The 22,834-nt window shown below is 56.9% G+C and overlaps 1 protein-coding gene and 1 pseudogene across 1 annotated transcript in view; one reads left to right on the top strand and one right to left on the bottom strand.

The window, feature by feature from the left end:
• Positions 1–20,227, bottom strand: part of FOXK1 (forkhead box K1) — a 70,009-nt gene extending 49,782 nt beyond the window's left edge. The window contains exon 1 of the mRNA XM_023246698.2: positions 19,568–20,227. Coding sequence (XP_023102466.2) covers positions 19,568–20,199 — 632 coding nt within the window. The 5' untranslated portion in view covers positions 20,200–20,227. The remainder of the gene's footprint in view (positions 1–19,567) is intronic.
• Positions 20,228–21,163: 936 nt separating this feature from the next.
• On the top strand, positions 21,164–21,348 carry LOC111558297 (annotated as a pseudogene).
• The last annotated feature ends 1,486 nt before the right edge of the window (positions 21,349–22,834 follow it).

Below are 22,834 nucleotides of genomic sequence, written 5' to 3'. Positions count from 1 at the left end.
CAGGGGACGTGGGGATGGGGCTGCTGGGTTCACAGCCACCCGGTGCTCGACTGGCCACATTCACAAGAGACGTTTCCCACGAGCCTCCTCAGGAGGCGGCCTCCGATGCCACCCCTGCCCACCAGCCCTCGAGCCCACGGGGCAGCCGAGGCCAGACCACACCCCACTGTTCGCGACACTGTGGCTTCGCTGCAGAAACATTCAGAGCAAAGTCCTTCCCAGGGCACACAAAAGAAGTTGAAGCTTCCATCATTTGGGGCAAATCGCTATACTTTTATCACACAGGTTTGTTGCACCCCAGGCCCCTCGTCCTCGCTCTGCCACGTCAAATCCCCTACTAAACCGAGAAAATCACGTTGGGTAATATAAGGTCGAGTTAGATTTCAACATTTCCAACCTTTCCTAAGGGAATGGTCTCCCCCGCCCCCCCCAACCCCCAACGTTCCCCCGACCTCCCCCCACCTCCGCAGCCCAGATCCAATTCCGATTTACCCAAGGCAGCAGCCGCTGATGACCCAGCAGCCTGATCAAAGAGTCAGGAAGCACATCCGTTTTCCGAAAGGAGGCTGGGATCCTCTCCAGCAACCAGATGATGCTTACAAAGCAACCAGCCTCGTTTTAGAGACCTCCACACCGGCCGTCCTGCATAGAGCCCCAAACAAAACGGGGGAGTGGTATCCTCACCAAACAGAACCTGAAAAGGCCTTTATTCCTTTATTCTGCTCGGGGCGGCCCTTGACAGGCCCTTCAAAGGGCACATTCCTACCGCCCGGAAAAGCCGGCCTTGTCCTTGCAAACCGGTCCTGACCCAGGGGCCTGTGCAGGGCAGCCCGTTCTTCGCCCCTGTGTTTACTCAGAACCGGGAGAGCGTGTGAAAATCCGAGGATCGCTAACAAAATAAGCTTCCACACTCGTGAGTCAGAAGGACCGTGTGGCACCAGGGGACGTATGGATGGGAAAGACGAGTGACGACGGGCCCTTCCCAGACGGAGGGGTGCTGGCGGGGCGCAGGCGGGGCGCGGAGGTCATCCCGTGGGCCGCTCTTGCCGCCACCCGCCCGCTAGGGCAGACCCCGTGTCTCTGAACACGTTTAGTGCTGTGAAGAGAAGAGATGCGCCTGGGGAAGTGGGTCATAAAGCAGATTAGCACCGTGGAATAAGGAATCACCCCGCCGAGAGAGGCCCGGTTTCAGCCCAGGGTCTACTGAACTGGCTTCATTGTTATGTAAATCACACCCGAGGTCACGTCCATTTATCCCCACGGTCTGGTCTACTCATCCGCAGTGTTCTCTGAAATAAAAACTGAGCAGACCCTCTTTCCCCGCCCAGCACGGCTTGCCTCCGGGTCCTAACTTCCAGACGTTTCTTTCCTTGAGAGTCTGTGCGGCACCTGCCCCCACCCTCCTGCCCGGGCGCCCGACACATGAATGGACACACGTAGCATCACAGGAAACGGGAGGAGGGAAAGGCATCGTTCTTTCCCTGCCGGCCGGCCGCTGGTCGGGCCCTGCCTGGGCTGCTGGAGCCTCTTCTCTCTCCCGCGAAGGCAGCAGATGCACAGGCTTGAGTCTGCACTTTTACAAAGAAACCGCAATGGAGTTCAGTCAGGGTGTAAAGCAGCTGAGCCGTTTCCAGGGCAGAGCTTTTCGTGAGCCGCCTTATCCGTTCGTTTTCCATAAAATGATCTGCCGGCCCTGCAAATCCAAAGTGCTGGGGAAAAACGGCAAGTCTCTGCAGACCCTGGAGAGCCAGCAGCCCCTCCTGCCCTGGGCTCCAGGGGGACTCGGCCGGGCCGGCTCTCGCTGCGGAGGACACAGCCCCTCGCTCGCCCCCCAAACACAGCTCTCTCGTGAGAAGTCTGCAGCCCGGAGCTCCAGGCCCTCTTCTGCACCACCCCCGACTCTGAAAACTTTCCAGAAAAAACTAGCAATCACATTTTGCGTTGGGTTACCGCAAGCGTTATCTGGTCCAGTCCGACGAGGACGGTGGGGAGGCCCCTTCCTGATAAGAGGGAGGCACAGGAAGCAGGACCAGGAGCCAGGAGGCGCCCGACACGGCCTCCTCTGGGGCCGCCCCCGCCAGCCTGGCCGGCGGACTCCCCCCACCTCCCCCTCAAGCGTCAGGCCACAGGGACAGGCGAAGAGGCCAGAGGCGGACTCCTAGCTTGGGGGCGGGGGGGGGGGGGCAAAGCGGCCCTAACCTCCTCGGTTAAACAGACATTAACATAAAAAAGGCGTCTTAAGGTCTGACCGGTGGGATTGGGATCCCCAGCGACAGTGAAATTGCAAATCTGCAATTTCAGCAAAGCTCCTGCTAAGGCTCTTTAAAAAGGAAGCAAGGAAAATCGGCCTTAGCCGGTGTCTCTGTGGAGAGCTCTTCACGGCTTCTTTCCACGTTTCCACATTTTCCAAGTTTTCTATAAGCATGGATTGCATATTTAACACCAAAACGTCTGAAATAGTAAAGGTACGGAACATAAAAGCTAAAAAAGGCACTTTTCTTTGGCTTTCTGGACAGAACGCAGGCTTCTAAAACAAACTCCCAAATAAACTTTAGTATTAAAGATTTTTAGCTTTCTGTTTATTACCATATCAGCAGTCTGGACTCCTCCGGAGAAAAATCACTTTGGATAGATGAATTCTCTGAAGAGACAATCATCTGCTCCTTTAAAAAGTTACCGACTTGAAAATTTTTGCCCATTTTTTTTTTTTTTAGTTATCTTGTTAAAAATACATCTTACCTCCCTGGCTTCGTAGGTGACAGTGAACAAAATGAAATTAACATTCTGAAAGCCATAAAAGATGAAGGCTACACGGAGTTATAATTTTTTAAAAATGACAAAATTACGATGAGAAGAAGTAAATTTGAGTAAGCGCAGCAAATCCCCACACGTCAGAATTCCAGTTCAATCCCTTAAAGGCTAGAAGGCAAGAAACTTGAAAGATTAATTATCCCCGAACATGGGCTGCACGCATCGCTAGAGCTCCCTGTACGGCCGCGCACATAGAAGGTGCCGGAACCGGAGAGCACAGAGACGCTAAGCCACGCATGCACAGGGAGGAGGGAACCAGGGCACGCCTGTAGGAGCCATCCTGGCAACGACTATCCAAAGTGGGGCTGACCAAGTTCTGAGAGCCTCCCCACATCACCTCCGGGTCAACAGAGGCGGGGGGGGGGGGGGGTTACTCAGGTTCTCCTCTGCCACCACACGTTCACCAGCAAAGAGGCCCACATGAACCTTACGACCTGGTGAGCCACAGCAGAAACACCTGCGTGCATGGTCCTCACCGTCCCAGACCTTCCAGCTTAACGGGGCAGGCAGGGGGAGGGGCGGAGGGGAACGTGTCCTATAAAATATGTGCCCAATTGTAAACAACAACAACACCCTGAAGAAATGCAGACCGCAAACAATGCGTGCCCTGCACGGAAGAAGGTGGACGGTGCTCCAGGCAGGGGACAGAGGGGGCTGAGGAAAGGCCGGCAGGACAGGAGGGCGGCGGGGACGCGTGCATGAACACGTACGGTAAGGGGCGCACGTGCTTGGACTGGCAGCCGAGTGAAGATGACAGACGCGGAAGGGGGCGCGGGAATAGGCCGCTCCAGAGACAGAGTGGAAGGGGAGCGCCCGGGGGGGACACAGCTGCGGTTGGGGAAGACGCACGCGGTCGGCGGCTGGCCGCTGGTGACAGCAGCGTGAGCGTACCGGATGCCCCCGAACCGGACACAGAGATGGGGACAGCGGCGGGTTTTACTTTATGTGTCACCACGATTTAATGATGAGCTGGAGGGAGGGGCTCCGGCAGTAGCTGACTTGGGGCGAGTGGCTCCTGGGCCCGGGGTGCTGACAGGGGCACCTGTCCCGGCCGGACACGGGACGGGGCAACTGCCTCCCGGGCCCACTCGGCGGCCCAGGCTGGGCTCCCACTCCCGCTTGACACCGCCCGGGAAGGCCCATCTCAATCTCACCGGCATTTAAAAAACCAAACCGATCTACTTTAGAAAAATTCAATTCACTGGACACAGGGTCATAAGTCGAAATAAGTATCAGGGAGAATCTTACAAGAAAGGGCAACACGTAACGCAGACAAGCTGTTCCGCCTCCGCCTGGCCCCCTGCCCTCCCCGAGGCACGAAGCCGGACGGCTCCCTGGGACAATGTGTGGCACGTCGGCGGCTCAGTGAAGCGTACCCCTCGTGTGTTAGCGGAAGCGCCCCTCCGGCCGTGGACACTCGGCCTTGAAGAGGAGGGGGCAGGGCGCCCCGCACAGGGCACACCTGCGGGGGCCCACGGAGCCCCCGAGAACCTGAGGGCGCAGCAGGGGGAGCCGGGACAGCCCCTCCCTCCTTCCCCACATCCTGGGCCCGTCCCCAGACATGCTAGTCTGGCCCTGTCCTACCGGCTGTTCCCGTGGCATTGGTCTTGCCGCCGGTCACCCTCAGAGGGCCCCACGAGTGCCACCCTTTGTGTGACTCCAGCCTTCAAGCCCCTTTAGCCTACGTACCCTCCCGTCCCGGTGGCTGTCCGCCTGTCTTAGCAGACGGTGACCGGGGCTGAGGACAGCCCGGGTACACAGAGGGCTCTCAGCAGCTGGCGATACGTTCTTCGGGCTCCATCTGGAAGTGGTGCGATGGGCCAGCGCCCAGGTCCCCCGGGTGCAAGAGGGGTCGGCAAGGAGACGTTCAGCTTGTCCGAGGTCACCCTGTGTCTCCAGGGCCCTCGGGCACGCAAGCCGGGCCAGGGAAACAGCACGCACGCCCTCCCCAGCAAGCCTTCTTCTGGCCTCTCCTCCGCCTTTCACAGGTCCGGGGAGCAGAAGAAAACGCGGACCAGGGTGTGGGCTGAAGATAAGCAGGTGCTGGCCCCGGACGGTTCCACCGTGGCGTGTGCCTCGGCTTCTCGGTCTCCCATCAGGGACGGGGTACTCACAAAGTACTCGGGAATCTGTGCTTTCGCCAGGGCTCCAAGGGCAGGGTCCCAAGCAGGCACCTCGAGCTGTCCGAGTAATTGTTCCCACGCTATTTTATCAAGCAAGCAGTAGCCAACCTTCCAAGCATACGGACGCATACTCTCAAAACAACAGGCGCACGCACACATTCTCCCGCACCGTTAGGTGTTCTGCACTCACGGAGACGGGCAGGGATTAGCGCACAGACGTGACGTCCGTGACTCTCACCTCCCCAGATGAAGGCGTGGCTGGGGTGGTCCCTCTAGCGTTTCCAGCAGGCCGTGGCTCCATCTGCAATGTTACCCTGAAGCAGTCACAGCACAGTCAGCAAGATGAGCTGGAAACGCGGCCAGAGTCCGGAAGGGCCTTCCCGCTGTCCAAACAGCATTCTGAGTCTCAGGGAGGAGCCAGCCCCTGCCTGGAGCTTCCCTCAGGTCGTGTGGTTTCATGACTGAAGCTTTTCGTTTTGCCACACAGAAGGAAACCATCGTTCTCAGCGACATTCTGTCCCCAGCACGCGGGTGGATAAAATCCACCCTAGCCCCCCGGGCTCCGGAACTTTCGCGCACGCTTCCTTCCTTCCGCACCATGAGGCCAGGCAGCGCTGGGGACACCTGGGGGAGGTGAGGACTCCAGGCCCTGGACAGGTGGCTCCTCCTGGGTGCTTTAGGGACCTGTCCACACGCACACGCACGCACATACACGCACGCACCGCTCCCACGTCCTCAGAGCCAGCCCAGCACTCGGCCCTACAGACCCTACTGACCGCTGCCACGGTGGCCCTGCTGGGAATGTCACCGCCCCCTGGAACCTTCCAGGGGCCTTGGGCCCTTCCGTCTCTGGCCTCCTCTGTGGGTGCACCGTCCGCCCCCACCCCAGCCACTGCACCCACAGGTCCCACCGCTGGGAAGTCTCTGCCCTCGATGCTTCCAGTCAGCAGCTTCTGCTCGTAACGGAGATGCCAAAATATCACTTCCCCACCCACCTGACAGTCTCCGTTTGGCTTCGTCACTGCACCCCGCACCCCCCAAAATGGTACCACACGCTCACGCTTCACGACCGTGAGGTCTCCCTCCTGACCCGGCCCGCACCGCGAGCACCCACGTGTGGACGCGGGTAGAAGCGAAGGCCTCAGTAACCACCTGGCAGGGGGCATGCGGGCCGGGGGGGCTGAGGGCGGTCTTCCCAATGCCGTCTGCTTTCAACGTGGAGATAATGGGGCCACCGCGCAGGGCTGCAGATGAGCCCGGGGACAGGGCAGGAGCCCAGAGCCACCCCGGAGCAGGTGCGAGCAGAGCAGGCACAGGTGCTCGAGCCGAGACACGGAGGGGCTCCCGGTAGCCAGGCGCAGGCGGGAGCGCTGGACGTGCTGGACGTGCTGCACGGGAGCCACCCTGGCCAGAGCCGAGAGAATGGGGGACAGGTGGGACAGCAGGCTGCAGGACGGGAAGGACGGGGGCCCGAGCAGCAGGGCTGTGAAGAAACAGGAGGCCTCTGTGTCTGATGGTGTCACCGACGAACCAGTCTTCTGGAGAAGCGGAAAATACACGTAGCGTAACGGGCAGATTTGTGAGGCCACTTCTATACGTCTGCCCCCATCCCCTGCAACAACTGAAACAGGGGGAGTGAGACAGATCCGGAGCTAAACTCCGGAGGGTGGCTGCCTCCGGAGAAGGGACAGAAACGTGGTAGGAAGGGGGACTCGGGGCCTGCTGTCATCTGCAGGGTGTTGTTTCTCTATTCAAAACAAGGCCTGGGGCGCCTGACCGGCTCAGCTGGACGAGCGGCCACCGATCTCGGGGTTGTGAGTTCGAGCCCCCATGCTGGATGGAGAGATTACTTAATAAACGCAACTAAAAAATATATATATAGGGGCGCCTGGGTGGCTCAGTCGGTTAAGCCTCGGACCCTTGATCGCAGCTCAGGTCTTGATCTCTCAGGGTCACAAGTTCAAGCCCTACGTTGGGCAAAAGTAAGCAAAGAAAAGAAAAAGAAAACAAAACTCTACAAAGCCCTGAAAGCACGTGACACGATGTGGACGAGTGCCAATTCTTCGTGGGTCACAAGCACACGTTCCGTCATCTTCCATACTTGTCCGTATTCGTAAATGCCTTGACGTGCAGACCAATCACCGGATCAGATCTGGGCTTCCGTCCCCAGCTGCCCGCTGGTCCTCTGCCGAGCGCCCTGTGTCCCAGCCAGGGGCCGTCAGACCGCTGCACTGAGGCTGGCTTTGCTCTCAGCGTCCCGCCCCAGGGCGGGCCGGTCTCTGAGCCCCACGAAGGCGGTTCAGCTGATCCACGGGAAAACCCGAGTCTGTCTTTTCAAATCCCCACCCTCTGCGCAAGCAGCTCAGAGAAACACAAGAAACAAACCCTAGTTTGCTCTGATTGTACCGCCTTGGGAGCCGCGAGGGATCCCGGCCCACCCAAGCCCAGTCTCCAGCCAGCACAGACCGGAGGCCATGCTCCGTGACACCCTGCCAGTGACTGGCACCTTTGCTGGAGGGCGGGGGCCAGACTACCCCACCGAGACGGGCTCCAGGCCCTGCAACAGCTCTCCCACCACAAAGGAGATCTCGCTTCGGACACCTGGACGCCTCACAGAGCAACAAAGCCTCTCTTACACGGTCACAGTGACAGCAGCGATGGCAACGGCCTAGGCACGTGGAGAGGGCACCCGTACACCAGACACTGAGGTGAGCACTTTGGCCCACCGCTTGTAGTTCTCGTAATTCCCCAGCAAGTGGGGAGTGTGCCCATCTTACAGATGGAGCTTGAGGTCAGGGCACCTGCCCAAGGGCACCCAGCTGGGGGGTGACGATGCAGACCTTTTAGATGCTAAGCTCCTGTCACCTCTGGTCACCGTCTTCTGCCAGGTTATTTCTGCAGTCACACCTTTCCTGTTTGCTTTTTTATTCATTCTGCCAACAACTTACAAAGCGCCAACTATGTGCCCAGCCCGGGGTCACTGGTTGGTACTGGGACGACAGCAGTAGATGAGGAAAGCACAAACCAGCGCACCCCCCACCCCCACCAGATCATGTCAGATAAACACACTACCGACCCTACAGTAACAGCGGGATGGCCAGACCAGGGGTGCCGTGGGTGCGCAGCCCTGGGCTCACCTCAGCGAGGTACCAGGAAGACTGCCTTCGGGAAGCAGCTTCGGAGCAGCGAGGCTGAGCAGCGAGGCTACATTTACTCTGAAAGGCCCCATAAGCCTTCCTGGTCCGGCTCCAAACGAGAATGGAGCCCACCATCAGGGTACACATTCTGTGTTATCTGGAGGTTCTAGCAAACTCGACAAGATGCAAGAAGAAAGGAGATAAAAGGTAGTGGAAGAAAGACACAAAATAATCATCATTTGCGGATGAAAATTTGACCTAGAAAACGCACGCAAAACGTGAATTTAAAAACTGTTACAAGGAACGGTAACAGCGACTAGATACAAAATAAGCATTTTATTCCAGCACTGAAGGGCAAAAATTACTTGTTAACTACAAAAGGAAAAACAGTAACTATCGGGCAGAGAAGCGCAGTCAACACTTCTACCAAGGGATCCTCGTCACCTCCACCAGGAGGGACGCTAGCACTGGAGTCGCCCTGGAGAAGGGGAGTGCTCTCGCTCGGGCTGTGGAGATGCCTGACCCGAATCTCATCAGGACTTGGTCTTAACCAGTCAAATCTAATTTGAGAGGCATCCGATAAGATGACTGTCCTATTTTTTTTTTCTTTTTTTTTTTTATGTCAAGGTCAACACAAAGAAGGCCAAGGAGCTGTCACAGAGCAAGGAGGCCAGAGAGACAGGGCACCCAAACACAGGGCTCCACACTGGACAGGACCCGGGACACCGTAAAGCGTGCTACTGGGGCACCTGATGGCGCGGGCGCACGGGCCGTGGACTGGAGGGCGGGCCACGAGGTCCCCAACTCGGCGACCAGACTGCGGCTACGGAAGATACCCCTGCTCCAAGGGAAAAGGAGGCGTCGTATGCGTAACCTGCCCTCAAGCAGCACCGACACATGTAGAGAAAATACTAAAAGCAAACATGGCAGAAAGTTAAACATTGAATCTGGGCAGAGGACAGGAGTTATTTGGACCGGTCTTAAAGCTTTTCTGGAAGCTTGTTTTTAAAATGTAGAAATCTAAAAATAAATTATTATAAAGTTCGTACCAAAACAACAAGAAAACACGCACAGAGCCCTCCTTTCCTACATGTCAGCACTCACCCTTTCGAAAATAATCAGGGAAAAAAGATCCCATTGTTGACAGTGACCATCCCCAAGACAAATATACAAAACACCCAGAATTAAACATAACACCTCAAGAGACACAGGGGCTCCACGTAGAGAAAACCGGTAACGATCTCGGCAAAACGTATCACTGAACGGACCGGGCTGCCGAGTGTGTGCGCTGTTTCCGGAAAGGGCCAGACGCCGAATCTGTTAGGTTTTCGGGCCACCCCACCTCCGCCTCAAGCAAGCAGCCGCAGAAACCACGTCAAGGAACGGGCACGGCCGTGCCCCCGTAAGACTTCATTTACAAAGACAGGCGTCTGGCGGGACTTGCCCACGGGCTGCGGTCTGCTGCCAGGGTCCCGAGGCGCTGAGACCGGCTGACCGGCCACCGGGGCGCTTCCTCTTCTTCCCGGACACACACACGGCCCTCCCGCGGAGCGGCCCTGGGCCGAGCTCTGGTCGCTGGCCGAAAGCCGGGTGCAGACACCGCCACGGCCCAGAGAGCCGAGCCGACGACGGCGGGTCCCCGATTTCCCACGTGGAGCACGGGGCTCCTGACCATGAGTCAGAAACACCAATTCCGGGCTTTCCGTGAGCCAGACGTTGGAATTTGTCCTGTACGACAAGCAGCAGGCCACAGAAGGTTACGTACGTAAGTAGGTGTTTCGTGTTTCGTGGCCTCCAAGCGCTAAGTGCAACGCTAAGTGCAGGGAGCTCAGCCCTGCCCTCGTGGGCTCGCGGCTCCCTGCGGGGCCGGCGGGGGCGGGGGGGGTCCACGACCAACAGTCACACCAGAGAATGACCAGCCATACTGGTCATGGGCGTGAGCAGGCGTCCGTGCAGGCGGCACGCACACTCATTTGTTCACAAAGGAACTTCAAAATCTGTGAGCGTGTAATGTTCACATCTGGCACTGGACTCACAAGCACTCTGTCGACGACCAACGGGCACAGGAAAGCCAGGGCCGGAAAGGGCCACGGAGTTTCAGGAACGCTGCTTCCCACACCAGCAACCGTGTGTCTTCTCTCTATTACCCACAGGCATCAACTTTGGGTCCCTCGCTTCTCTGCTCGGCCCTCGGGCTTCGAGAACGCGGGCAACAGGCGAAAACGGACACCGTCCACGCTCACGTGTCTGCGGAGCCGAGGAGCAGAAGCCGACGAGGATGTCCGGCCTGTGCAGCCACAAGACGTTTCAACGTCCTTCCGGAAGGCCACGGCTGGCGGCCGCCTCGCCTCACCCCCTGGAGCCGCAGGGAGTCCGCCTGAGCCCCAGGCCCGGGCCACACCTGTGGGGCTCTCTCACCTCGAGCACCCTGCAGAAAACAATACGCGCACCTCGGGGGTGACGGGTAAACTGAGGCAGCGGCCACGCCCGCCCCGGGGACCCACAGACCGGCCACCTCTCCAGGCCAGCGGCACGTGCGGCTTTGTAAACGTGAACGAACTTAAAGACCAAACAACTGAAACCTGAGTTCTCCACTCACTTCGGCCACATTTCAGACGCTCACCAGCCACACACGCCTCGTGCTGCCATCTTGGATGGCGCAGACACAAAACATTTCTATCACTGCAGAAAGTTCTAGACTCTCCGTGAGACCTCCTGTGGGCTAACCCAAGGGGTCAGCAGGTCTGGAAAACCTGCTCACACCAGTCTGCAGAGAAAAACACAACCGCTAAGAAAGCCCAACATTCAGCAGTGTCCTCGCATGCTAGCAGCCAAGGCAGGGCTATAAATGTTCGCAGTTGATACGGAATCCGACCAGAGGGAGGTGGCTATTCTTGAGGGAAAGATGTTTTCCTCAAGCTGTGATGAGTCACTGTTCCCAGCTTCAGGGGTGTACCAGCCAAGCAGAACGGATATATTTATGTCCCCAAGGGTGGAGGCAGACAGACACAAACTTCTGTTCACGGAGCTTTGCAGCCTCCAAGCTGCCTGCTTTGCCACCGGGACCATCAGACTCCACTGTCACGCTCTTTCTGAATCAGCTCCGGAGGGTTCCTAGGCTTACAAGCTATTTTTCACTGCCTGTGCTCCCCCCATGGCTCCACGGTAGCATAGAGAAGGATCCTTAATTTCACCGGTAAACTGTAACCAAATCATGTGATAGGAGGGAGCTTTTCTGGGCAGGTTTCTGATGGACAGCTGGCCCCAGCCACTGCCCGTGCACGTGCCTGAGCCCAAATCACTCACGTGGCTCAGCAGTGTCGGGCGGGAGGGGTCCTGGTGGACATCTTCCCGAGCAGCTCGCTAGGCCACCGATCGGCTCGGGCGTCAAAGGCACAACCACCACATGACCCCAAACCCCACAACTATGAAGTTTATAAAACCCAGAATAGCTGTGAAAGGGGGCAGTGCGAGTCTGTGGGAAGGGCCCGGGAGGGGTCAGAACGCACTCGGCGTTTCTGCTGGTCCGTCTGGAAAAACAGTGAGTACCTTTTGTTCTTGTGCTACAAACCCCAGAAAGCAGAGTCTCTTCTGAGCAGACAGAAGGTCAGTGCTGGGCCCTAGGACACTGATTTACTGCGAGGAGGGAAGAGAGATCTAGGGGGGAAAATACGAAATCAGGGAGGGAGGGAATGCCGGTGTTTATCGAAAGTTGGCACAGTTTTTTAGAAGTGTGCTCAGAAGGGTTTCGAAAGAAATCCCAAACGGGGAGTTATTTCCATAAAAACACACCTCCTCTGTCACTGACACCCCGTGAGGACTCTCACAGTTCTGTGTCCAGACCCTTCTCCCTGACTTCTCCTGGTGGCCCCACTCCCGTGGCTGAGGGGGGACAGCAGGACCACCACCCGGGAACCAGGAAGAAGGGCGAGGGCCCCCATGCCCTGCCTGGTTATGGGAAGACAACAGAAATAACTGACAAGATGGGAGAGCCCCAAATGAAATCATCAAGAATTGACTGTCCATACAAGGGGAAAAAAAAAAAAAAGCCACCTAAATTTAAGCCTAATTAGGGCATGAGGTGCTAACAAGGCCAATGACTAAATTATATGACTTTTTTTATTTCTATAAAAATACACTGTGTCGCTCAACTTTTAAAGCAAATTTTACAATTAAACTACATCAAAATGTCTGATCCTTTGGAAGATTTCTATTTTCCAAACATATGACCTGCTGGGTTCAAGGGGGCTCAAATTTACCGACCCAACTTAAGACAAAATATGCTTTTATGTGATAAGACATACTGACATCAGAAGATCTGCACAATTCAATCGATACTTCCCCCAATAATCAACCAATGCATGAGGTCACAAAACCAAGCCGGGTAATGAGAGATTTATTCTAGATGTGAGACAGAGCAACAGGTTTTAATGTAACGGAGAGAGGACACGGCCACCGATGATGTGTCAGACTCCATACTGCAAGTGACCCTGAAGAAACTACCACCCGTCAGGTTCTGCGGAGGCGTCGAGGAACGACGTCCACAATCATCTGAAAGGCGCTAGGATACCCCTCCCTCGTCCAGCCCCCTCTCTGCGTGAGGCTGAATTTCCTTCCCAGCCTGAACCAAAGCCACCTACCCCCACAGACGAGAGGCACGGCAGCCAGGACATTCCAGCCGTCTTCGATCAAGCCAGACCTTAAGCCTTTTCCAAACACCAAACACCCTACTCTAAATGTCTGTGTTTGGGGAAATAGAGTGGTTTTGTCATGAACAGCGATTCTTGAGATACATTTATCACTGCTCTTTCTGAGCAGGTCAATAAACACGTGTATTTGAACTTCTCACTTCAATCGCTAATACGCCGAGGGTGACGGACAGTCCCACGTGAACGAAAGCTCTCCGGGGTCCCCAGCGACGTGTGAGGGTGTGGAAGGGCCCTTGGACGCAACATCTTGAGTCCTGCTGGAGAGGACGAGGCAGGGGGAGGGGGGTGCCCTGGGGAAGAGGGGCAGGCCAGGGGAAGCCCTTCAGCAGCGCCGGGCCGGGGCTCAGGGGCAGGGCGCCGGGCGGCCGCTGTGGCTTCCAGCAGGAAGGTGACGCGGTCACAGCCCCGCTCTGCGCGCACACGCAGAAGAACCAGAGCCCCGCTTGCCGAGGAAACAAACACAAGACACGTGTGGGCCTTTCTGGGCACGGCGGAACACGTGACAGATGACGAAGGGGAAAAGGCGTCTTCTTAAGCAGAGCACGTAAAAATAGCCATTTCTTCTCTGCGTGCCTCCCGGAAAGTATTCGTAGGAGAGAGGATGCCACACATTTGCAATCGGCTCACGATGTAAGGCTGGAACCGTTGTGTCCGAGGAAAGCAAAACCCGCGCTAACACATCTTCGGCCTGTCATCGGGCTCCTGGAAGGGGGTCTGGTGAGGCCCCAGGGGCACGGTGGCAGGACCAGTCAGCACGAGGCCGGCGGGGACCCGCTGTGCTCACGGCCTCTGTCCAAGACTCCTGGGCAGTGCACAGCACACCCTCACGGCTTCCCTTTCTACGTTTATGAAATACACGTACAGCCAGAGATTCCATCTGCTTTCCTTTAAATCCACCAGGAACCTTTGCCCAGAAAACCGGAAACTTGTGAAAAGCGACAGCGGCGGCGAACATTGCCCACAAAACCTCCTTGCAAGTCACGATGCAAGGGCCCATTTCCAGGAAATCAAAGTAAAAGCATTTATATAATCCTCTCCTGTTAATATGAAATGCTTTAAATGCAGGGTAATTATGGAAATGAGGCATTGCTGTAATTTGAGTTGTCATTAATTTACCAAGTTTATCCCCTGACATTCACAAGATGCAAAAACAGCAAACGGTAAATTGCTGTATCTCCAAATCAAAAGCTTTCGTTTCATTTCAGCTCATAATTGTAAACATAGCTGTCTTTTTCGAAAGCACTGACTATGAACGTCATTAAAACTCTACACAATACCCTTTGGGCGCCCACCAACCCTCTCCCTCTCCCAGTGACAAAGGCTTTTGTAAAGTTATTATAGATTCGATTTCAGCACACGCTCCATGATAAGGAATATCCTTCTCACAGGCTCACTGCTAAAATACTACATACGTCCTCCTATGTGGGTGACAGGCCCAAAAAAGTCAGCGTGAACTGGAATGCTGGAAAGGGGCACACGTTTTCATTAGCAGGGATTCCGCGTCCCGGCTCCCAGTGGGTTACGCTCCCAGAAACAAGCCCTTTCCAAGCGAACGTTTAACAAGACGACAGCGCAACTTTGAACAAACACCCACAGCAACCGCCCAGGGCAAGAAAACCAGAGCGAGGGGCGTATCAGAGAAAATTCCGGCCCACGCCGTGCGGACACCATGCGGCCGAACCCACAGCTTGGTCTCCTGAGCGGCTCCTCCTTCCACGGGCACGTCTGAGTCCGGCAGCCTCCACACCCACACCGTCTCTTCCCTCCTGGGCGGCCCCGGACGGGGACGTGTCTTCCTCAGAGGCCCTTCTGGCCACCTGTCTTCTCTCCAGTCCCAGGCGCGCAGTCTCCCTTCGCGGCGGCTGGGAGATGAGCTGACACCCTCTCCCGTCCCGAACCCCACGCAGCACACAGTTCCGGCCACGACCCAGGCTCCGGCTCGCGAGGGGATCCTGCGGCCGCAGCGGACAGGGAGGCGCGGCGTCGAGAGTGAGGGAGAAAAGCAGTTTCTGCTGCCTGGGATGCTGCTGTCTGCAGCACATCTGGGGCATTTTCCGACTACTTTCAAAATGACTTCAATCTGATAACTACTGCTATGACGGTTAGTGACTGATTCCATACTTTTCGAGGGACCACGGCGGAACAGCCCTGGGAAGCTACAGGAAACGATCTCGTACGTGCTAAAATGCTCTGCTGGTCACAGTCAGTCACCTTCCATCACGGTCCGTGTGCGGAAGCTGAGAGCCCTCCCACGGGCCGCTCACAGCATGTCCTTCAGAGGGGGGCGCACGCCGGCACGGCCAGGCGCTGAGATCACCGGCCACGGAACAGGCGGTAACCAGTCTACGGGCCTAGGCAAGGACCATCCAAAGGCGCGAGGGGAGACAGACAGACATCTCTGCTTCCTGACAGACACACGCCCTACCGCCTAAGAGGCAGCTCAGGCAAAGCAGCATCAAACCCGCGTCCGATCAGATCTTAGCCCCACTACTAACCTACGTAAGGGGAACCATGGGAATCCAGTCCACAAACGCAGGCTGTGGAAACGATATGGGACAAATGAGCCCATCTCTTCAGCGAGGGAGACAGAGACGGATGGAGCCTACAGGTGACAAGAGATGTGAGTGACACCAGCCAAACAGGCTGTCTGCACCTGATTTAGTTCCTGATCCAAATAAGCACAGTGTAAGAACAGAAATTCACGAGACAGCAAGGGGAACGCATACAGTGGCCGGAAGTTTAATGACCGTGAAGAAATTATCATTAATTTTTAAGGTGTGATAACATTGTGCTGAAGCTTTTTAAAAAAGGATCTTTGGGGTGCCAGGGTGGCTCAGTCGGTTGGGCGGCCGACTTCGGCTCAGGTCATGATCTCGCGGTCCGTGAGTTCGAGCCCCGCGTCGGGCTCTGTGCTGACAGCTCAGAGCCTGGAGCCTGCTTCACATTCTGTGTCTCCCTCTCTCTCTGACCTTCCCCCATTCATGCTCTGTCTCTCTCTGTCTCAAAAATGAATAAACGTTAAAAAAAAATTTTTTTTGAAAGGATCTTTATCTTTACTGAAGCATTGACACACAGAAGGAGATGACATTTGTGATTTCCGTCCAGATAAGTGGGGGCCGCAGGAAAGCTGAGTGGGGACGAAGGAAAAGTAAGCCAGGTCACGGCAGGCTACCCCCGACGCTGGTGACGGGTGCATAGAAGTTCACCGCTCTATTTCCAAGTTTGAAATGTTCTGTCATAAAAAGTGTCAGGGGAAGAAAAAAAGACCCCTGCTCGTCCCCAAAAGGTTGGAAAACACGGGAAAGGAAAAAGGGAAAAAAGGACCCTGTGATCTTACCACTCCCAGAGGCCATCGCAAACAGAAGTCTTGTTTGTACTGTAATTAATCAAGTAGCCCATGTTTATTACAAACCTGTTTTTTAAAGAAAAGAAGGCTGGAAAAGAGGGGGCAAGAGCACGTGGGGGGCTGCGTACGGGCCTTTCTCTGTGTGGCTCACACATAACGTCAACGTCAAGTTCCAAATCTGAGGGCGTAAAGAACTAGTCACACGCACACCGTACCCACCCGCAAAACCAGGGAACGGGGTCCACGCGGCCCCGGGGCAAGTTGACTCTCCACCTCAGAAAACCGCGTGAAATCAGTGCCAGTGCTTTCCCCACGGACGCTGCAAATCCCTCCAGTTACTCATGAGTTCATTCAACAAACACAACTCAGCTCTGTGCACGCACTGCCCGCCAGTTCCTGCGCTGCGTCTCCAGGGAGGGAGAACCGCGTCCGACCCAGTCGTGGGGAGAAATGCTGGACCCGCGGCTCGGGAGGCCCGGCAGAGTCCAGCGAGGTGCGCGCTAACTTAGGGGCGTGTATAACTTAGCACAAGTCATAACGGACGCGCTTCCCTCCCTGTGCGTCCCCGCGCACTCATCGCGGTGGAGCCCCGCAGCCGCAGGCAGGGCCAGCTCTCAGTGTGTCACAAGGAACTGTTTTCCCACCAGTCATTCAAAAACATGGAAGTTTTGGGAAAACGTACCTCCAGAAATAAACTGGGGTACATTCTGGTATTCCTCTTAGCCACATGCTTTCTTGAGTGGGGAAGAAGAGTGAGGAATGCGCAGCGGAACCTGTCCCCGGGATGGGAGGTGCGTGTGACATCCCCCATCGGGAAAGGGTGTGTCTATGACCACAGCGCAAAAACAACAACAACAACAACAAAAAAACAAAAACAAGGTCCCAAGGCTCATGCACCTGCACTCCATGAAATCCAAGCATCGCCAAATCAACGAAATGCCAACACGATAGGAATTTTAAATTTATGGTAAAGAAATTCATAGCTTCAAATACTAAAAAAAAAAAACCACACTGTTTTAATACTTAATTATTTTTGAGACAGAGAGAGAGCAGGGGAAGGGCAGAAAGAGGGGGATACAGAATCGGAAGCAGGCTCCAGGCTCCGAGCTGTCAGCACAGAGCCCGACGCGGGGCTGGAACTCACAAACCGTGAGATCATGACCTGAGCGGAAGTCGGACGCTTAACCGACGGAGCCACCCAGGCGCCCCCAGAGCTTCAATGTTAATGGCAGAACCATGTACCAATGCCTGAGAGGAAACAGACATTAATTACTACCTTTCTTTAAAAATAACGAATTTCCTATTTTGGGAGTGACAAAAACGTACACATTCAACTTCCTTGCACCGAATTCATTAAAATTTCCTGAGTGCTTTCGGTGGGACAGGCCAGAGAGCCTAGCTCTGAGAAGCTGACAACAGCCATTTCATACGCGGGATTACGGAGTTAGTTTACGATCTCTAAAACAGAAAAAAACAAAACAAAACACAAAACAAAACATAAACCCACTCAAACTGCCAAACACGTCAGTCAACAGGCTTTGTCGGTTTTCAGAAGCAAACGGGAGGGGAGACACGGACGTCCACTTAATGTTTCTCCTTCTGCCCGTTTGTTCTGTTCTTGTGATTTTTACATCACTGCCTACGTGGAGATTGCTCAGAAGCTCGTCTCGAGTCAGACCCAGGCACAGCGGGGCAGAGAGCCTGGTCAGCCACAGCACAGCGCTCCAGACGCGCCCACCAAGGAGGCAGGCCCCTCGAGGGCAGACCTGAGATGCACCACGAACACCCACCGCGCGTTACAGGCCACAGACCTGGGAATGGCCCATCCTGAGGCTGGTCTGAGGACTCGGCGGGCTAACACTCCGTCCCTTCGAGTTCCAGAAGATACCGTGGGCTCTAGATTCAGTAAGCTAAGCCCTAGTTAGTGTACCTATTGAACAACTGGGCAGGGCGCTCTGAAAATCAGCCTCCAGTATACAGACGGGCATTAGCAGAAACAGGCCTCTAAGAGCCCCAGGGCGGGGAGGGGAAGGCGCTGTTCTGCCTGTCACTCTCCCAGGCCCTGAAATGTACTGAATGGCCCAGAACAGAGAGAACAAAGTGGTAACAAACACAGGATAGAATAACTTTGTGACTCGCCAAGCCCTGATTTTACCCAAATACATACCTTTCAAGTTTGCAAAATAAAGGTCTGTTCTCACACCCTAAGCAGGAATGAGTCACTGCTGGTGTTGCACTGGGAAACTATTCAGTGCAATATTTACAAGCCAGCACGCCAAGACCCTGGGGAGGGGAGAAGTTTACAGAAACAAGCTTTGGGTGCCGGGGATCACCCCAGCAAAAATCCCCTGAACTCTCTCTTAAAGAACACTTAGCCCATCAGAGACGACTGTGCAACAGGAAGCCGGTTGGAGAAATATAAACACTCCGTGAGGAGTTAAAGGCAATTACTACACAGAAACAGAAAGTGCCCTGAAGAGGAAGCGGGGCAGGTAAATAGGCTTTCTCCTCATCAACAGACCTTGAGAAAGCAGGGATCGCAGGAGCAGAGCCCATGGGGGAAAAAGTGGACGTGGGAGCCAGAAGACAAGGGAAAGTGAGTGAATGTCGCTAAAAGCACGCTTGTGACAGTGGCCGTGCCACCCCTGGAACCGCCTTCTCCCTGCCCTGCCCCCCCCCCCTGCTGTTTCCCCTTTGGGCTCAGGAATCCCAGGCTGTGCTACAAATGCTCTAAGTGCTGGGTACCACTGCCCCACCCAGGAGCAGCGCATTCAGGGGCACTGAGGACCCAGCACTTCCTGCCCTGTCCCTCCGCCCTGGGAATGGGAACGTCCCTCACACGCCCAAAGTCACTGCCATTGACTCGGCCCCTAGCGCGAGGGGGTGAGGGGCGCACCTCCCCGACCAACACCTCCCGATGCAATCCTTTTCAGGAGTGCGTGCAGGGGCGACCCCCGGACTCAGGCTGGGCGGGGGTCAGGGTGTCCTCCGGTCCAGGCCTGGCAGAGGCAAGGGCGACCCTTACGGTTCAGGCTCGGTGGGGGCGGGGCGACCCTCGGAGCCCAAGGCCCAAGCAGGGTGGGGGGGGGGGGGGAGGGTCAGGAGTGGACCTTGTGTCCCGGTTGAGCACAGATCGGACCTGGGTTGGAGAACGTCCCTGAGGCCCAGGCTGGGCGGGGTCGGAGGCGTCTCCGGTGTCGGGCAGGGCGGGGTCAGGGCAAGGTTTGGGGTGACCCCAGGATCTAAGTCAGGCTGCGGATCCGGGGCGGTGGTCGGGAGTGACCCCGGGACGAGGCTCGGGCCCCGGGTCAGGGTGACCTCTGGGTCCGGGCCGGGCCAAAGGCCGAAGGTGACCACGAGTCGGGAGTCGGGCCGAGGGTCCGGGTGACCCCGGGGTCCAGGCCGGGCGGGGTGGGGGGGAGCGGGGGCGCGGCAACTCACTGTTTGGGCAGCTGCAGGGCGGGCGCGCCGCGCCGCTGGAAGGCCCCGTCCACGAAGACGCCGTTCTTGCCGAGGCAGCGCAGGTAGAAGTGCGGCTCCTGGAAGCTGAGCTGCAGGTGGCGCCGCGAGATGAAGCTCGACAGGCCCATGCTCAGGTCCACGGAGCCCTGCGACGAGTTGCGGCCGATGGTGACGCTGGGCTGCCGCATGAGGAACTCGAACTCGCGGCCCTCGAGGCGCGCCAGCGCGGGCCCGGGGCTCCTGCGCACCGAGGCGGCCGCCGCGGCCACCAGGGCCTCGCCCGACGCGGCCCCCGCGCCCGGGCCCGTCGCGCCGCCCGCGCCGCCCGCGATCGCGGTCCCCGCGCCGCCCGCGCCCCCCGCGCCCGCGCCCCCCGCGCCCCCCGCGATCGCGCCCGGCGGCGGCGGCGGCGGCGGCGGTGGCGGCGGCGGCGGGGGCTGGGCGGGCGGCGGCGGCGACGGGGCGGCGGGCCCGGGCGCGGGGGCCGCGGGGGCCGCGGCGGCGGGGAAGGCGGCGGCGGCGGCGGCGGCGGCGCACAGCACGGGGCTGCAGGGCGCCGAGCGCAGCGCCAGCAGGGCGCGGGCCCCGCTGTCCTCGCCGACTTCGGCCATGTTCGCGCAGCTCCGAGCGGCCTCCGGCGGCGGCGCGGCGGCGGGGGGCGGGGCTCCGCGGGGCGCGGGCGGGCGCGGCATCCCGGGCCGGATCGCGGGCGGAGCGGAGCCGGAGGCCGCGCGCGCTCCCGGGGCGGGCCGGGGCGGTGTCCACGCCGGCGGCGCGCTGCCCTCCCCCCGCCGGTCTTCGGGTGGGGTGGGGTGGGGTGGGGTGGGGTGGAGGGCCTAGCGAGGGAGCGCTGCCTTCCCCGCGCTCGCGTCCTGGGGGCGGGGGCGGGGGACGGGGACAGGGGAGGAGGGGACAAATGCCCTCCCACTCCTGGGGTGGGGGTGGGAGAAGACCGGGGAGGGGGGACGGCTGTCCTGCCCCAGTTCCTGTCCTTGGGTGGGGTGGGGGGTGCCGGGAAGGTGGGGACCGTCCTGGGGAGGGGGGAGGGACGACTGCCCTCCCCCCCCCAGTCCTCCCTTGGGGTGGGAGGGCTGAGGAGGGGAACCCCTAAAAGTCTAGCTGGAGAGTTTTGCTCCTGGGTCACTGGGCAAAGGGACAAATGAGCTCAGCAGTCTCTGGGGCCCACACGCTCCACCCCCCTAGCCTAAACTGCCTTCACACTTAAGCACCTGAATTAAGGGTTTTCTACTGTAAATGGAGTTTGCCTAAAGATGCTTGCGATCACTGATGTCTGTGTTCCTTTTTGGAATCATTTATTCAATCAACTAACAGCTAGATCAAATATCCTGGGACCCAGGCTAGGCACCGGCTTCAGGAAGGCAGACACAGCTTTGCCCTTCAAGCTGTTTACCTGCTCATCCGGGAAGAACATGCCTGGCCAGTGGGGCACTAGGGGTCAGACCCCTCTAGTACCCCTCTAGTACTACGGAGGACCCCCATATGCCTTCCTAATTCAGCCAGGCCCCCTAAAAAGGTGGCAACGTTCCCACATTTCCATCATTTAATAATTGTCGATTACTTACCTGGCCTGGGAGATACCATGATCATGAAGGTGGTTTTCCTAGGATGAGGCTGGTCCATTGCACTCCAGATGTGCTGACCCCTGCGACCTCCCCAACTGCAGAAACCTCCACTGCATAATTTGGGATAGTGGGGGAGGAAAAAAAAATGATTGTCAAGTGTCAGAACACAGACCCTCCCTGGTGGAGCTAACAATTCAGTGGGAGATGCAGACGTGGGTCAAATGCATGTGCTAATAAATACAAAATCACCACCATCAAAAATCCTGTGAGGCATTGCTGGGTGGTGACCTGAGAATGTCTGGGGAGAAGGGGCCCCCCAGGGTGAGAAGTTTGCCTGTTTACTCACTTTCCAGCCTGGACGTGCAGGACGTATTAACCAATCATCGTCTGAGCAAATACAGAGGTACAAATGGAGATAGAGAAGTTTGTGGTGCTGGCGGGGTGCGGCGGGGGCGGGGGGGGAGGGTTGTAAAACATTTTTATGAAAAGCTGTCACAAGAAAACATACTTGGCAGAGGGAAGAGGACAGTAAAAACAGGGTCAGGGATCTCTTCCCTAAGGAATGACAGTTGATCTGAAGTCCAAAGATGATTTGGGGTGTGGGGGGGGGGTGGGAGTCTGGGGGATGGGATTCTAGCCAAGGAACAGCATGTGTTAAGGGAGCGTGGCACCTTCAAGGGACTGACAGGTCACGAGGATGGAAGAGAGAGTGACCACGTCAGCTGGGCCCAATTAGGCAAAAAAGCCTAACGGGCCATGTTGGGTCATGTAAGGATTTAGGTCTTATCCCACCGGCCATGGAAACCACTGAGGGGTTTTCGGCAGAAAGGCACACGTATTTGACCCACGTATTTGAAATAGAACCACTGGCTGTTGTGTGGAGCTCGAGTCCGAAAGGGGTCAGTGACTGTGGGAGGCCAGTAAGGAAGCTGGTAAGTCAGGCGAGGGGGCAGGGCGGGGGCCGAAGGAGAGAGGTGGACAGAAGTTGGGGCAATTCGATTTCTAGGTATAAACCCCAAAGAATTGAAAGCAGGGTCTTGAAAAGATGTTTGTCCATCCATGTTCACAGCAGCACCAAAAGGTGGGAGCCAGAGTTCCACCCACATGTGTGGCCAGACAGCCAATGGGGTATCAGTCACTCGGCCTGAAAAAGGAAGGAGGGGCGCCTGGGGCGGGGGGGGGGGCTCAGTGGGATCAGCGTCTGACTTCCACTCAGGTCACCATCTCTTGGTTCACGCATTCGAGCCCCGATTTGGGGTCTGTGCTGACAGCTCAGAGCCTGGAGCCTGCTTCGGATCCCGTGCCTTTCTCTGTGCCCCTCCTTCTCTCTCTCTTTCAAAAATAAACATTAAAAAAATTTTTTTTACATTTATTTAAAAAAAAGGAAGGGAATTCTGACACCTCCTCCCCCATGGGTGAATCTCGAGGACACTGTGCTAAGAGAAACCAGTTGGTCACAGAAAGTCAAGTATTGTATAATTCCCCTTATATAAGGTCCCCAGGGTCGTCAGGTTCTTAGATACAGAGAGTACAAGGGTGCGTGCCAGGGGCTGGCGGAGAGAGAGGTAATGGGGACACAGTTTCAGTTTTGCAAGATGAAGAAGTTTTGAACACGGATGGTCGGGATGCCCGCACAGTAAGGTGGATGAACTCAGTGCTACCA

Source organism: Felis catus, chromosome E3 (genome assembly GCF_018350175.1).
Source record: "Felis catus isolate Fca126 chromosome E3, F.catus_Fca126_mat1.0, whole genome shotgun sequence".
Classification (NCBI taxonomy): domain Eukaryota; kingdom Metazoa; phylum Chordata; class Mammalia; order Carnivora; family Felidae; genus Felis; species Felis catus.
The sequence above is the reverse complement of the archived record's forward strand: the minus strand, read 5'-3'. Positions and strand labels throughout refer to the sequence as shown.